Source organism: Molossus molossus, unplaced genomic scaffold (genome assembly GCF_014108415.1).
Source record: "Molossus molossus isolate mMolMol1 unplaced genomic scaffold, mMolMol1.p scaffold_m16_p_2, whole genome shotgun sequence".
Lineage (NCBI taxonomy): Eukaryota > Metazoa > Chordata > Mammalia > Chiroptera > Molossidae > Molossus > Molossus molossus.
In genome coordinates, this window is record NW_023425355.1 from 137,548,462 (window position 1) to 137,562,432 (window position 13,971).

General features: G+C 38.8%; 1 protein-coding gene across 1 annotated transcript in view; it reads right to left on the bottom strand.

Moving 5' to 3' along the window:
* The window catches only part of REPS2 (RALBP1 associated Eps domain containing 2), a 166,940-nt gene that overhangs the window by 18,818 nt on the left and 134,151 nt on the right, over window positions 1-13,971 (bottom strand). The window contains exon 17 of the mRNA XM_036270186.1: window positions 5,102-5,207. Within this exon, the coding sequence (XP_036126079.1) occupies window positions 5,102-5,207 (106 nt within the window). The remainder of the gene's footprint in view (window positions 1-5,101; window positions 5,208-13,971) is intronic.

Here is a 13,971-nt window from a genome sequence, read left to right on the forward strand (position 1 = left end):
TGCTGTTATTATATACTTGAAAGTTGCCAAGAGAGTAAATCTTAAATGCTCTCACTACATAAAAGAAATGGAAATTAAGTGAGGTGTTGGAGGTGTTAACTAACAATACTATGATAATCATACTGCAATATGTAAGTATATCAAATTAACATGCTGTACACCTTAAAATTGCACATTACATGTCAATTATATCTCAATAAAGCTAAAAAAAATAATAGAACTACCATATGATCCTGCAATTCCACTTCTAAGTATGTATCCAAAGGAACTAAAATCAATTTCTCAAAAAGATATCCATACTCCCATGTTCGCTGCAGCTTTATTCACAATAGCCAAGACACAAAAGCAATCTAAATGTCCATCGAGGAATGGATGGATAAAGAAAATGTGTATACATACAATGAAATATTATTCAGACTTTAAAAAGAAAAATCCTGCCCTGGCCAGTTTTGCTCAGCGGTTAGAGCGTCGGCCTGCGGTCCGGAGAGACCCGGGTTCGGTTCCCGCTAAGGGCACGTACCTCGGTTGCAGTTTGTCCCCGGCCCTGGTTGGTCGTGCAGGTGGCAGCCACTCGATGTGTCCCTTCACATCGATGTTTCTCTCTCTCTCTCCCTTCCTCTCTCTCCCTCCCACTCTATCTGTACAAAAAATGGAAAAATATCCTCGGGTGAGGATAAAAAAAAAAAAAAAAGAAAAATCCTTACTAGACTTAAGTGTGGTGATCACATCATAAGGTATATAAATGTCAAATCACTATATTGTACACCTGAAACTAATATAAATAATACTGTATACCAACTATACTTAAATTTAAAAACAAGTAAATAAAACAAAAGAAATCCTGTCATTTGTGACAACATGAATGAACCTGGAGGACATTATGCTAATGGAAGAAGCCAGACACAGAAGGAGAAACACTACATAACATCACTTATAAGTATGAGGAATCTAAAATAGTCAAACTCGCCCTGGCCAGTTTGGCTCAGCGGTTAGAGCGTCGGCCTGCGGTCCGGAGAGACCCGGGTTCGGTTCCCGCTAAGGGCACGTACTTTGGTTGCAGTTTGTCCCCGGCCCTGGTTGGTCGTGTGGGTGGCAGCCACTCGATGTGTCCCTTCACGTTGATGTTTCTCTCTCTCTCTCCTTCCTCTCTCTCCCTCCCACTCTATCTGTACAAAAAATGGAAAAATATCCTCGGGTGAGGATAAAAAAAATAAAAAAATAAAAAAAAAATAAAATAGTCAAACTCATAGAATCAGAGTGTAGAATGGGGGTTGCCAGGGGCTGGAATAAAGAGTAAATGGGGAGGTATTATTCAAGGGTATAAAGATTCAGTTATGCAAGATGAATAATACCTACGATCCATTTTTTAAACCATTTTATTGAGGTATGACTGATATACAAAAAAGCTGTACATACTTTATGTATACAGTGTGATCAGTCTGGAGATAATTATGTCTATGAAACCATCACCACAATTTATGCCATAAAATTATCACCTCTAAAAGTTTCCTCCTACCCTCTTTATTGTTGTTGTTGTTATTGTTATTATTTTGTTTTTGTAATAAGAACACTTAACATAAGATCTACCCTCTTAGCAAATTTATAATAAACATATTAAAATAAAGCCTTTAGGAAAAAATCCATAACAGAATATCTTCATCATTTAGATGTAGGCAAAGTTTCTTTATATAGAAAGTAATAATCATAAGAGAAAAATGATATTAGACTTTATCAAAATGTAAAACTAATGTTCATGAAAAGACATGGTTAAGAAAATGAACAGGTAAAACAAAGACTGGAAGAAAACATTCATAAAACATATATCTGACAAAGGAGTGGTAACCAAGATAATATAAATAGCATCTACGTACAACTAAAAAAAAAAAAAGACTAAAAACTCAATTTAAAAAATGGGCAAAAATTTTGAAAATGCACTTCATAAAATATATGACAGGCAAGTAATCATATAGAGAAGTGCTCAACATAAGCATCAAGAAAATGTAAAATTAAAACTACATAACCACAGAACTAGCTAAAATTTAAAAAGTAACACACCACATGTTGATGAGGATGTAGAACAACTGGAACTCTGCTACATTAGTGGCAGTTAGTACAAAATGCTCTAGCCACTTTGGAAAAAGCTCTAATAAAACTGATGACATATAGTCACCACATTATCTACTAATCCTAATCCTAAGTATTTACCCAAGAGATATGAGAACATATCTTCACACAAAGATTGATTCAAAATGCAGTTTTATACAAAATAACCCAAAACTGGAAATGGTTCAGGTACACATTAATACGAGAACTGATAACCAAATTGTGGTATATTCACACAATGGAATACTACTCAACGATAAAAAAGAGCATATTACTAACACATGCAACAGTGTAAATGAACCTCAAAAGCAATATTAAGAGAAAAAACTTTTATACAAAATACATATTAAGAGAACACCATTTCTGCCCTGGGCGGTTTGGCTCAGAGGTTAGAGCATTGGCCCACGAACCAAAGAGTCGCGGGTTCGATTCTAGCCAAGGGCACGTACCTAAGTTGAAATTCATCCCCAGCCCTGGTCAGGTCATGTAGGAGGCAACCAGTCAATGTGTCTCTCTCACATCGATGTCTCTCTCTCTCTCTCTCTCTCTCTCTCTCTCTCTCTCTCTCTCTCTCTCTCTCTCTCTCTCTCTCCTTCCCACCCTCCCTCCTTCCCACTCTATCGGAAGATAAATGGAAAAAATATATCCTCGGGTGAGGATTTTTTAAAAAGAGAGAGAGAACACCATTTCCATACAGTTATAGGCAAGGCAACACTATGGCATAAAAATTTAAAAGAGTGGTTACCTCTGCATTAGTGGGGCAGGAATTGACCAAGAAGGAGCAGGAGGGAGCTTCCTTGGATGATGGGAACGTTCTGTACCTTGATAGGGGTTTGGGTTCTGTAAGTGTATGTATCTGTTAAAAAACTCAGCAAATGTACCCTCAAGATTTGTGTTCACTGTATGTAAAATTTACATCATAAGAAAAGCCTGTAAAAATATGGAACTCTAGTTAATGATATGCATGCTAAAATATTTAGGGCACATGTATAGATGTCTTCAATTTACTTGAAAATATGTTTAAAATAAGATGGACTGTGGATAGAGGGATAGATAAAGGAATGGAGACATGATAAAACAAGTATAGGAAAATGTTAATGGCAGAACCAAAGTGGTGGCTATAGAAGTATTTACTGCATAATTCTTTCAATGTCCTGGTATCCTTGAAAATGTATTTAATAAAGTATCAGGGCAAGAGGGGTAACAAAAGAGAAATCAAAGAAGGAATAGACAGCCAAGAATGCTAAAGAGAAAGCACCAGTGAAGTAGAAAAAATGAGCCAAGTTTGGTTTCCCAAAAGCCAGGTAGAAAAGTGACTTCAGAGGCCCAGCTGATGTGGCTCAGTGAATCAGGCGTCATCCCACGGACTGAGGGGTCCCAGTTCGATTCCTGGTCAGGGCACATGCCGGGGTTGCAGGCTCAATCCCTGTAGGGGGCGTGCAGGAGGCAGCGATGGATGTTTCTACCTCACATCAATGTTTCTATCTCTCTCTCTCAAAAATCAATAAAAACATATTAAAAAGAAAAGTGACTTCAGAGGAGGGAATGGTGAATTGTGTAGAATTCTTGTGAAAATTCAAATAATATTGAAACAGGCCCATTGGCCCTGGCCGGTTTGGCTCAGCGGTTAGAGCGTCAGCCTGCGGTCCCCAGAGACCCTGGTTCGGTTCCCGCTAAAGGCACGTACCTCAGTTGCAATTTGTCCCCGGCCCTGGTTGGGTTGTGCGGGTGGCAACTACTCGATGTGTCCCTTTCACGTCGATGTTTTTCTTTCTCTCTCTCTCTCTCCCTCCCACTCTATCTGAACAAAATATCAAAAAAAAAAAAAAAAACAGGCCCATTGGATTTGGCCATAAGAGGAGTGTGAGTGGAAGAGAAGGAAGCCACACTAAAGTGAAAGGACAGAAAACTGTTGGTGAGGAAGCAGAAATAGTTAATAGAAAGAACTCCTAAGAAACGTGGCTGTGAAGGGGACCAGAGAGACTGAGAGCAGCTGAAGAAGGGGTCAACGTGATAGACTATACTGGAGCATATTCACATGTGGATGGGAATGAGCCAGTAGAAAATCAGGAGACCGTGTCCCCTGAAAAGATATGTTTAAGTCCTAACCCCCAGCACCTGTAAGTATCACCTTATATGGAAATAGGATCTTTGCAGAAGTAATTTAGTTTAACTGAGGTTATGCTAGATTAGGGTAGGCCCTAATCCAATGACCAGTGTCCTTATAAGAAGACACAATAAGAAGAGGAATTTGGACAGAGACACAGAGAGAAGGCCATGTGAAGATGGAGGCAGAAATTGGAGTGACAAACCAAGGAACGCCAAGCACTGCCAGCCACCACCAGAAACTGGGAAGAAGAAAGGCAGGGTTCTCCCCTACGGCCTTCAGAGAGAGTGCTCGGCTGTGCTGACACCTTGATTTCAGATTTCTGGCCTCTAGAGCTATGAGACTAGATTTCTGTTATTTTAAACCACCCACTTTGTAGTACTTTGTTTTGGCAGCCCTGAGAAACTAATACAGGGGAGATTGATAATGAAGAGACACAGATGATAAGAACAGGAGTGATGTTCTTGACAAGGTGATATGGAACCATTTCCAAGGTACCAGGGGAGTAGCTGGCCTTCGATAGTATCAGGGCCACTCTCCTCCACTGAAATAAGTATAGCATCATTCAGGGTAAATCTAAACAAGTAAGAGTTTACCCGAAAGCTTCGGATAATAATGAATACTTCCAACAGCCCTTGTAATAGATTCTCGGTCCTTTTAATTAACACACAACATGCAGCCTACATATTAAAGTTACTAGTCTTCCCCTAAGCATACAAGAACCAACCCATGAAACTTAAATACAGCAATTCTCTGCCTTCCAAAAGGAGTTTGAGAACAATGAGACAAGTCTTACCAACAGGAATGGAGCCAGACTCTCAGCCAATGGTCAAAACAGAACAAAGCAATTAAATGAAAAGTCTGGTAACCCAAAATCAGGAAACCCCTTACCTTGAGCTGCTGCTGGAGTTCACTGTTCAACCGGGCGAGCACTGCATTTGCCTCTTTATTTTTGCGGATAGCAGTTTGAATAGCCTTCTTCTGTTTGGAAGACTGTCTACAAAAAGTACAAACAGTTCAGTGAAATAGAACTTAGAGGTCTGGACCCTGGACTCTTGTCAGAACTCTCTGATTCATGAGAAGTGCTAAACTAACAAGAGGCTAATGTCTTGGGGCTCCAAAAATAAAATCATATACTCACAAGCAAGCAGGCAGGCAGGCACACACCAAATGAGACAAATTTGTCAGGATGAATTATTTACACCTGAAGTAATTCCCATTTTATAACTTGAAGAAAAGCTGTGAATTAGGCTTTTATAAACAGTTTGCATTCCATTTATTCCAAGATATTTTAGTAAGTATTTCATCCAGACAAACCATATTAACTGGAATGCCCTTTTTGTTTAAGCATTAATGGCATTTAAAAGACCTTCAGATGGCCCCTGTGGACAAGTCTGAAGGTAAAAATAGAACATTCTGTTTAGCAAACATGCTACATTAATTTAGCCAGTCTGCATAACTCTCCTTTACTCCTTTATTATGAGGCAAGAATGCCTGAGTACGAGTGAGCACATGCATGTGCATACACCAGAATGTCCATCTGTAGCACTTGAGAAATAACAGAAATGCTTCAATACCTGTATTCTCAAATTAAGTCAATAGTAAATTCATTAAACAGGTGCGAATAGGGTGACCATATGCCCCACTTTGCCTACTGCAGTCTCTGCTTACACTGCTTGTCCGGCCCTAATTATTCTTAGCACTCTCTTTCTCCCTCGAAACTGTCCACAGTTGGAATAATAAATCAACATGGTTGTATAATCTACAAGTTTCTATCCCACAGCAAGAAATACTGACTTCTTAGAGCAAAATGGCAATTTAAGTTCCCCAAGAAAAACAAACATATTTGTAATAACTGGAAGATGGGTTTTAGGCCAGAGCAACTCAGCTGGAATGCATTGTGACCACTGTAACGATCTGATTAATATTCACTGAGAATATTCTCTATGCTAGCCACTACGCTAGCTAATATGTAGAAGGCATACATACTCCTTTCCCCAACAAATTTGAAGATTAATTTTTCATCCACATATACAAGGAAGGGACTTCAAAATCTACTTTTTAAAATATACAGACTGGATTCCTGGTATCAGGACAAGCTGGAAAAGACACACTTCTCTCTATTCTTTACAATAGGTGCATACAGTTAAAAACCCTGGACATAATGTATAAAACAAACATACAATGACTCCAAAAAGTGGAATGGAGAAGGCAAACTAGCTAGGGAGCTCTATATCAGTAAATTCCTTGAGTTGTTTTTTTTTCCCATTTTATAGATCTGAGACTGGATAGTGGAAAAGTTGGCAATCCATAAATGCCAATGAGAGTAAACCAAAAATACCCACCTCATCCTGCAATCTCTAATCAAAGAACTTGGAAAGGGGCAGCCTAGCAAGACAGAAATTGGGCACAATATCCCTCCTGAATATAAATGTAAAATCTTTAACAAAATATTAGCAAATGGAATTCAGCAATATGTAAAAAGAATTATATACCATGACCAAGAGGAATTTATTCCAAGGATGCAAGACTGATTCAATATTCAAAAATCAATCAATGTAATCCACCATATTAACAAGTAAAAGAAAAATCACATGACCATATCAATTGATGTAGAAAAAGCACCTGATAAAACTCAATACCCATTCATGATAAAAACTCTCAGAAAACTATAAATAGAGGTGAACCTCAACTTGATAAAGAATCTCTACAAAACAAAACAAAAAAACTACAGCTGTCATACTTAATGAAAAACTGAATGTTTTCTCCCTAAAGATTAGGAACAAGAAAGAATTTCTACTCTCATCACTATTTTCAACATAACATTAAAAGTCCTAGCCAGCACAATAATGTGAGAAAAGGAAATAACAGGTACACATCTCGAAAACAATGAAATTGTTTCTATTTGCAGATGACGTGATGGTCTATGTAGAAAATTCCAAGGAATCTACAAAATCTCCTAGAACTAACAAGTCATTTCAGCATGGATAAAGTGAGTTTTCAGGATAAAAGACTAATATATAAATATCAAAAGTATTTCAATATACTAACAATGAACACTTGGAAATCAAAATTAAAAAATATGATATGTACAAAGACTCAAAAGGAAATGCATAGACATTTCAAAATATGTTCAGAACTTACATGCTGAACACTATACAAAACTGATAAAAGAAATAAAATAAAATCTAAATAAATGGAGAAATAGATCATGTTCACAGACTGAAAGACTCAACGTAGTAAACATGTCAACTTTTGTCAGATTGATATAAAGGTTTAACACAATTCCTATAGAAATCTCAGCAAGATTTTTTTGTAGTTTAAGACAAAATTATTCTAAAATTTATATGGATAGTCAAAGGAATTAGAATAGCTCTGTTAAGAGGATGAAAAGACAAGGTACAGACTGAGAGAAAATATCTGCAAACCACGGATATGAAAACTGATTTGTATTTAGAAAATATAAACTCTCAAACTCAACAGTAAAAAGAACAATTCAAGCCCTGGCCAGTTTGGCTCAGCGGTTAGAGCGTCGGCCTGCGGTCCAGAGAGACCCGGGTTCGGTTCCCGCTAAGGGCACGTACTTCGGTTGCAAGTTTGTCCCCGGCCCTGGTTGGTCGTGCGGGTGGCAGCCACTCGATGTGTCTCTTCACGTCGATGTTTCTCTCTCTCTCTCCCTTTCTCTCTCTCCCTCCCACTCTATCTGTACAAAAAATGGAAAAATATCCTCGGGTGAGGATTAAAAAAAATAAAAAAAAAATAAAAAAAAAAAAAGAACAATTCAATCAGAAAATGGGCAAAGGGCAGGAAGAGACATGTCACCCAAGAGGATATATGATGGCAAATACACACATGAAAAGATGTTCAACATCACTAGCCACTGGGAAAATGCAAATTAAGACCACAATGGGATAGCACTACAAACCTATTAGAACAGCTAAAAATTTTTTAAAAACTGTGACCGTACCAAATGTTGGTGAGAATGTGGATGAACTGAATCTCTCATATACTGCTAGTGGGAGGATAAAATGGTACAGCCATTTTGGAAAACAACTTGGCAGTTTCTTTAAAAACCAAACCTACACTTAGCACAGAACCCAACAATCATACCCCTGAACATTTATCCCAGAAAAAAGAAAACGTATGTACACACAAGAACCTGTACACAGATGCCCACAACAGTTTTATTTGTAATACTCAACAACTAGATACAACCAAAATATCTCTCAACAGGTGAATGACTAAACAGACTGTGGCACATCCATGCCATAGAATACTGCTTAGTAATACTAAGTGGCATGCATAACAACATGAATGGATGTCAAGGGCACTATGCCAAATGCAAAAAAGCCAAACTCAAAAGATCATATGCTACATGATTCTATTTATATGACATTCTCAAAATGACAAAATTAGGGAGAGAGAAAACAGGTGATCAGTGGTTGCCATGGGTAAGAAATTATGAAGAGAAGGTAGGTGTATGAAGAAATGATGAAAAGAAGGTGAATCTTGATTACAGTGGTGGTTACAAGACCCTGCACATGTGACAAAATAGCATAGAACTATAGTTGACCCTTGAACAACACGGGCTTGAACTTATACGTATATTTTTTTCAGTAAATACCTATACTATTTTCGATCTGTGACTGAGAGCTCGTGGATATGAAAGATTGATCGTATGTATTGATTCACCCATTTTATATAGGGGACTTGGACATCCATAGATTTTGGAATCCATGGGGGGTGGCCCTGGAACCAATCCCCTGCAGACACCAAGTTTTTGGAGAGTGGAAAGTTATACATGGATTTTTTATTTTGTGGGGGTCAACATCCCTAACCCCCACATGGTTCAGGGGTCAACTCTATGCACATACACTATCCCCAAGTCAATTTCACCATTTTTATATTATACTATAGTTAACTAAAAGGTAATCATTGGGAGAAACTAGGTGAAAGATACAGCAGATTTCTTTGAACTGTTTTTGTAATTTCCTGTGATTCTATGGTTATTTCAAAATAAAAAGTTGGAAAAAAGATGTTCACCAGAACTGGATGCCCCTCCTTACACTACTACGACACTATGTGTGCCCAGCTTATAAAGGTTTCCCCCTTCTCCTACCTCTACAGGGGTGGGCCCCTAGCAGGCAGTCTTACTTGTCTAAAGCAGGGGTGGAGAACCTTTTTTATGCCAAGGGCCATTTGGATATTTATAACATCATTTGAGGGCCATACAAAATTACCAACTTAAAAATTAGCTTGCTATATTTGGTCAGGCTAATTTGGTGAGGCATGTGATGTTAGCTGGTATTGATTTCACAGGCCTTCTATAGCCCGTGCACCAGACATTGCCTACCCCTGGTCTAAAGAAACCCTCACTTCTATTTTCACACTTGAATGGATGCTGGCTCATGCTGAGAAGAACATATTCTCCCTCCCAGGGATGTGAGTTATAGCTAAGAGTTCACTTTAGCTTGGGCCCACCAGTGAGAAAGTAATCTCTGGAGCTGAAGATGGTTGAGAAATAGTCACAGATTTGTAAAAAAGGCAAAAAAACCGACTAGTTTCGAATTCCAAAATGGTGGCAGGGTGAATGAAAGCTACACAGACGATCTCCCAGGACCAAACTGAAATTACAACTAAAATAAAGACAAATCATAGGGAAAAAGCAACAGAAAAGCAGCTTGAGTAGACCATATAACCAGGGACACTTGATCCTGGTAGGTCTGCAGAGGCACGAGAGAGCGGCTGGGAGCTCACAGACAGCAGCGGTCTTAGCTGTGAGCAGTGCCCTGACGGTCAAAATCCCAAGCCAGATTCACAGTGCAGAGGGCCAGGACAGAGCACTACATTAGCTACAGCCACTCACCTTGGACTCCAGCAGAGGGAGGGCAGACTGGACTGGAACTGTGTGGGGACACTCGGAATGCGGAGGGTGCTCAGAGCTTTTGCTGAGTTGCGACCACACAGGACAGTGACCATCTTGCTCCTTCCCAGAGCTCTGGGGAGAAGCAGCAGCCCCTCCCTCGAAGATTTAACCCCACCCAGCTGGATCAAAGAAATGCAAATTGAGGCTCAATAACAACCAGCATCTGCCCCACCCTCGGGAAATCCTCTCACGCTGCACACCTGAGGGAGTTTTTCATTCAACTGAGAACCCAAGGCTCTTCAAGTAACTGAGACTAATAGCCTCCAGGCAAAAAGCTAGAAAATAACTGTACCTTTCCTGGGCTTGCAAATCTACCCAGAAAAGTAAGACATGACAGAGGTGTTTAACGTGGGTCCTCCCATGCTCATCCAAACCCAGTAGAGGGAGCCACAAACAGCAGAACACCAACATCCACAGGGAAAATTTGGCAGGCTCCAAAACCCACTGAGATAGCCAAAATGGTGAAACAAAGAAACAAATTCCAAATGAAAGAACAAGAGAACTCTATTGAAGATGAGATAAATGAAATGCAGCTAAGCAAATTATCAGAGGTACAGTTCAGAGCCATGATATTGAGGAAGCTCAACAGCATGAGTAAGGACATCAAAACCATGAGTAAAGGTATAGAAACATGGAAAATCAACCAATTAGAAATGAAAAGCCACCAAGAAGAAATGAAGAATGACATAGCAGAAATAAAGAACACACTGGAAGGACTAAACAGCAGAGTAGAGGAAGCTGAGGACTGGATCAGTGAATTACAAGACAGGGTTAAAAAAAAATCAACCAATCAGAAAACCAAAAGGAAAAAAACAGGAAGACAGCCTAAGAGAACACTGGGACAACTAGAAACATAATAATACTGGCATTATAGGAGTCCCCAAAGAAGAAGAAAATGAGCAAAGGTTAGAGAATATATTTGAAGAAATAGTGACAGAAAAATTCCCTAATTTGGTGAAGGAAGAGGCATTCAAGTTCAAGAAGCACAGAGAACCCCAAGTAAGAAGAACCCAAACAGGCCCACACCAAGACACATAGTAATTAAAATGCCAAAAATTAAAAACAAAGAGAGAATCCTAAAAGCAGCAAGAGATAAGCAACAGGTTACCTACAAAGGAACCCCCATAAGGCTCTCAGCTGACTTCTCAACAGAAACACTACAGGCCAGAAGGGAATGGCTTGAAGCAATCAAGGTCATGAAAAACAAGGATCTGAATTCAAGACTACTCTACCCAGCAAGACTATCATTCAAAATACAAGGTCAAATAAAGAGCTTCCCAAACAAACAAACAAAAGGCTAAGGGAATACATTAGCACCAAACCAGCACTGCAAGAAATGTTAAAAAGGACTGCTGTAATTAGTAGAAGAAATAGGAAGAAAAATATAACCAAACTAAACAAAAATGGCAATAAATAAGTACATATCAATAATCACCTTAAATGTAAATGGACTGAATTCTCCAATAAAAAGATACAGGGTAGCTGATTGGATAAGAAAGCATGACCCATCTATATGTTGTTTAAAAGAGACCCACCTCACAACAAAAGACTCACATAGGTTGAAAGTGAAGGGATGGAAAAAAAAATCTTCCAAGCAAACAGAAAGAAAAAAAAGCTGGGGTAACAATACTCATATCTAATAAAATAAATTTCAAAATGAAGGCCATAGCTAGAGACAAAGAAGGCTACTACATAATATTGAAAGGATCTAGCCAACAGGAAGATATACCTTGGTAAACATATATGCACCCAACATAGGAGCACCAAAATATATTAAAAATCTTCTGGAGGACTTCAAAGGAGAAATCGACAGCAATACAATCACAGCAGGGGACTTCAACACCCCGCTGACATCACTGGATTGATCCTCTAGGCAAAAAATTAACAAGGAAACAGAGACTCTAAATGAAACACTAGATCAAATGTATTTACTAGATATCTACAGAGAATTAAACCCCAAAACTGCAGAATTCACAACCTTCTCAAGTGCACATGGGACATTCTCAAAGACAGACCACATGTTAGCACACAAACTAAGTCTCTACAAGTTCAAGAAGACTGAAATCATATTAACACCTTCTCAGATCACAATGGCATGAAACTAGAAATCAATTGCAACAAGAACATGCAAAGACATTGGAACACATGGAGGCTAAATAGCATGTTATTAAACAATGAATGGGTTACCAAGGAGATCAAGGAAAAAATTAAGAGAACCCAGAAATTGACCCAAGACAATATGCACAATTAATATTTGACAAAGGTGGCAAGAGCATACAGTGGGGTCAAGACAATCTCTTGAATAAATGGTGTTGGGAAAATTGGACAGCTACTTGCAAAAATATGAAGCTAGACCACCAACTTACACCATACATGAGAATAAACTCAAAATGGATAAAAGACTTAAATGTAACTCATGAATCCATAAAAATTATAGAAGAAAATGTAGGCAACAAAATTTCAGACATTATATGCAGCAGAATTTTCACTGATACAACACCTAAGGCAAGAGAAACAAAGGAAAAAATAAACACATGAAACTACTTCAAACTAAAAAGTTTCTGCACAGCAAAAGAAACAACCATCAAAATGGAAAGAGATCCCACTATTTGGGAGACCATATCGCCAATGATGCATCAGATAAGAGGTTAATTTCCAAAATATATACAGTGCTCATACAACTCAACAAAAGGAAGACACTCTAATCATCAGAGAGATGCAAATTAAAACAACAATGAGGTATCTATCACCTCACACCTGTCAGAATGGCCGCCATCAACAAATCATCAAACAACAAGTGTTGGTGAGGGTGTGGAGAAAAGGGGACTCTAGTACACTGCTAGTGGGAATGCAGACTGGTGCAGCCACTATGGAAAACAATATGGTGTTACCTCAAAAAATTAAAAATTGAACTTCCATTTGACCCAGTGATCCTACTTCTAGGAATATACCCTAAGAAGCCTAAAACACCAATCAGAAAGAATATATGTACCCCCATGTTTGTAGCAGCACTATTTACAATAGCTAAGATCTGGAAACAGCCCAAATGTCCATCAGTAGACAAATTGATAAAAAAGCGGTGGTATATATACACAATGGAGTACTATGCAGGTGTAAGAAAGAAAGATCTCTTATCCTTTGAGACGATGTGGAGGGACCTGGAAAGCATTATCCTAAGCGAAACAAGCCAAGCAGAGAAAGACATGATCTCACTTATTTGTGGAATATAATGAACATAACAGTCTGAGGAACAGGGTAGACCCAGAGATGTGGAAATAGGGTACAGACTGACAACCGTCAGAGGAAGAGGTGGGAGTAGAGATAAACCACAGAACTTATATGCATATACGTATAACCGATGGACACGGACAACAAAGCCAGGGATGGCGTGTGGATTGGGGGTGGGGTGGGAGTGGGGAGGAGGATGTCAATGGGGAAAAAAGGAGAAACATCCGTTAATAAAAATAAAAAATAAAAGAATGACAATATTGGCAATAACCAAAAAAAAGGAAAGTGAAAAAACAACCCACAGAATGGAAGAAAATATTTGCAAATTTTATATCTGATAAGATACCTGTATCCATAATATGTAAAGAACTTATAACCCAAAAATAAGATAAATAATCCAATGCAAAATGAACAAAGAGCCCTGGCAAGTGTGGCTCAGTAGATAAAGTGTTGACCCACTCACTGAAGGGTCACGGGTTTGACTCCTGGTCAAGGGTACATCCTGGGTTGCAGGTTCCATCCCAGGCCCAGGTCAGGGCATGTGTAGGAGGCAACTAGTTGATGTGTCTCTTTCACATCTATGTTTCTCTACCCCCCTTCCCCTCCC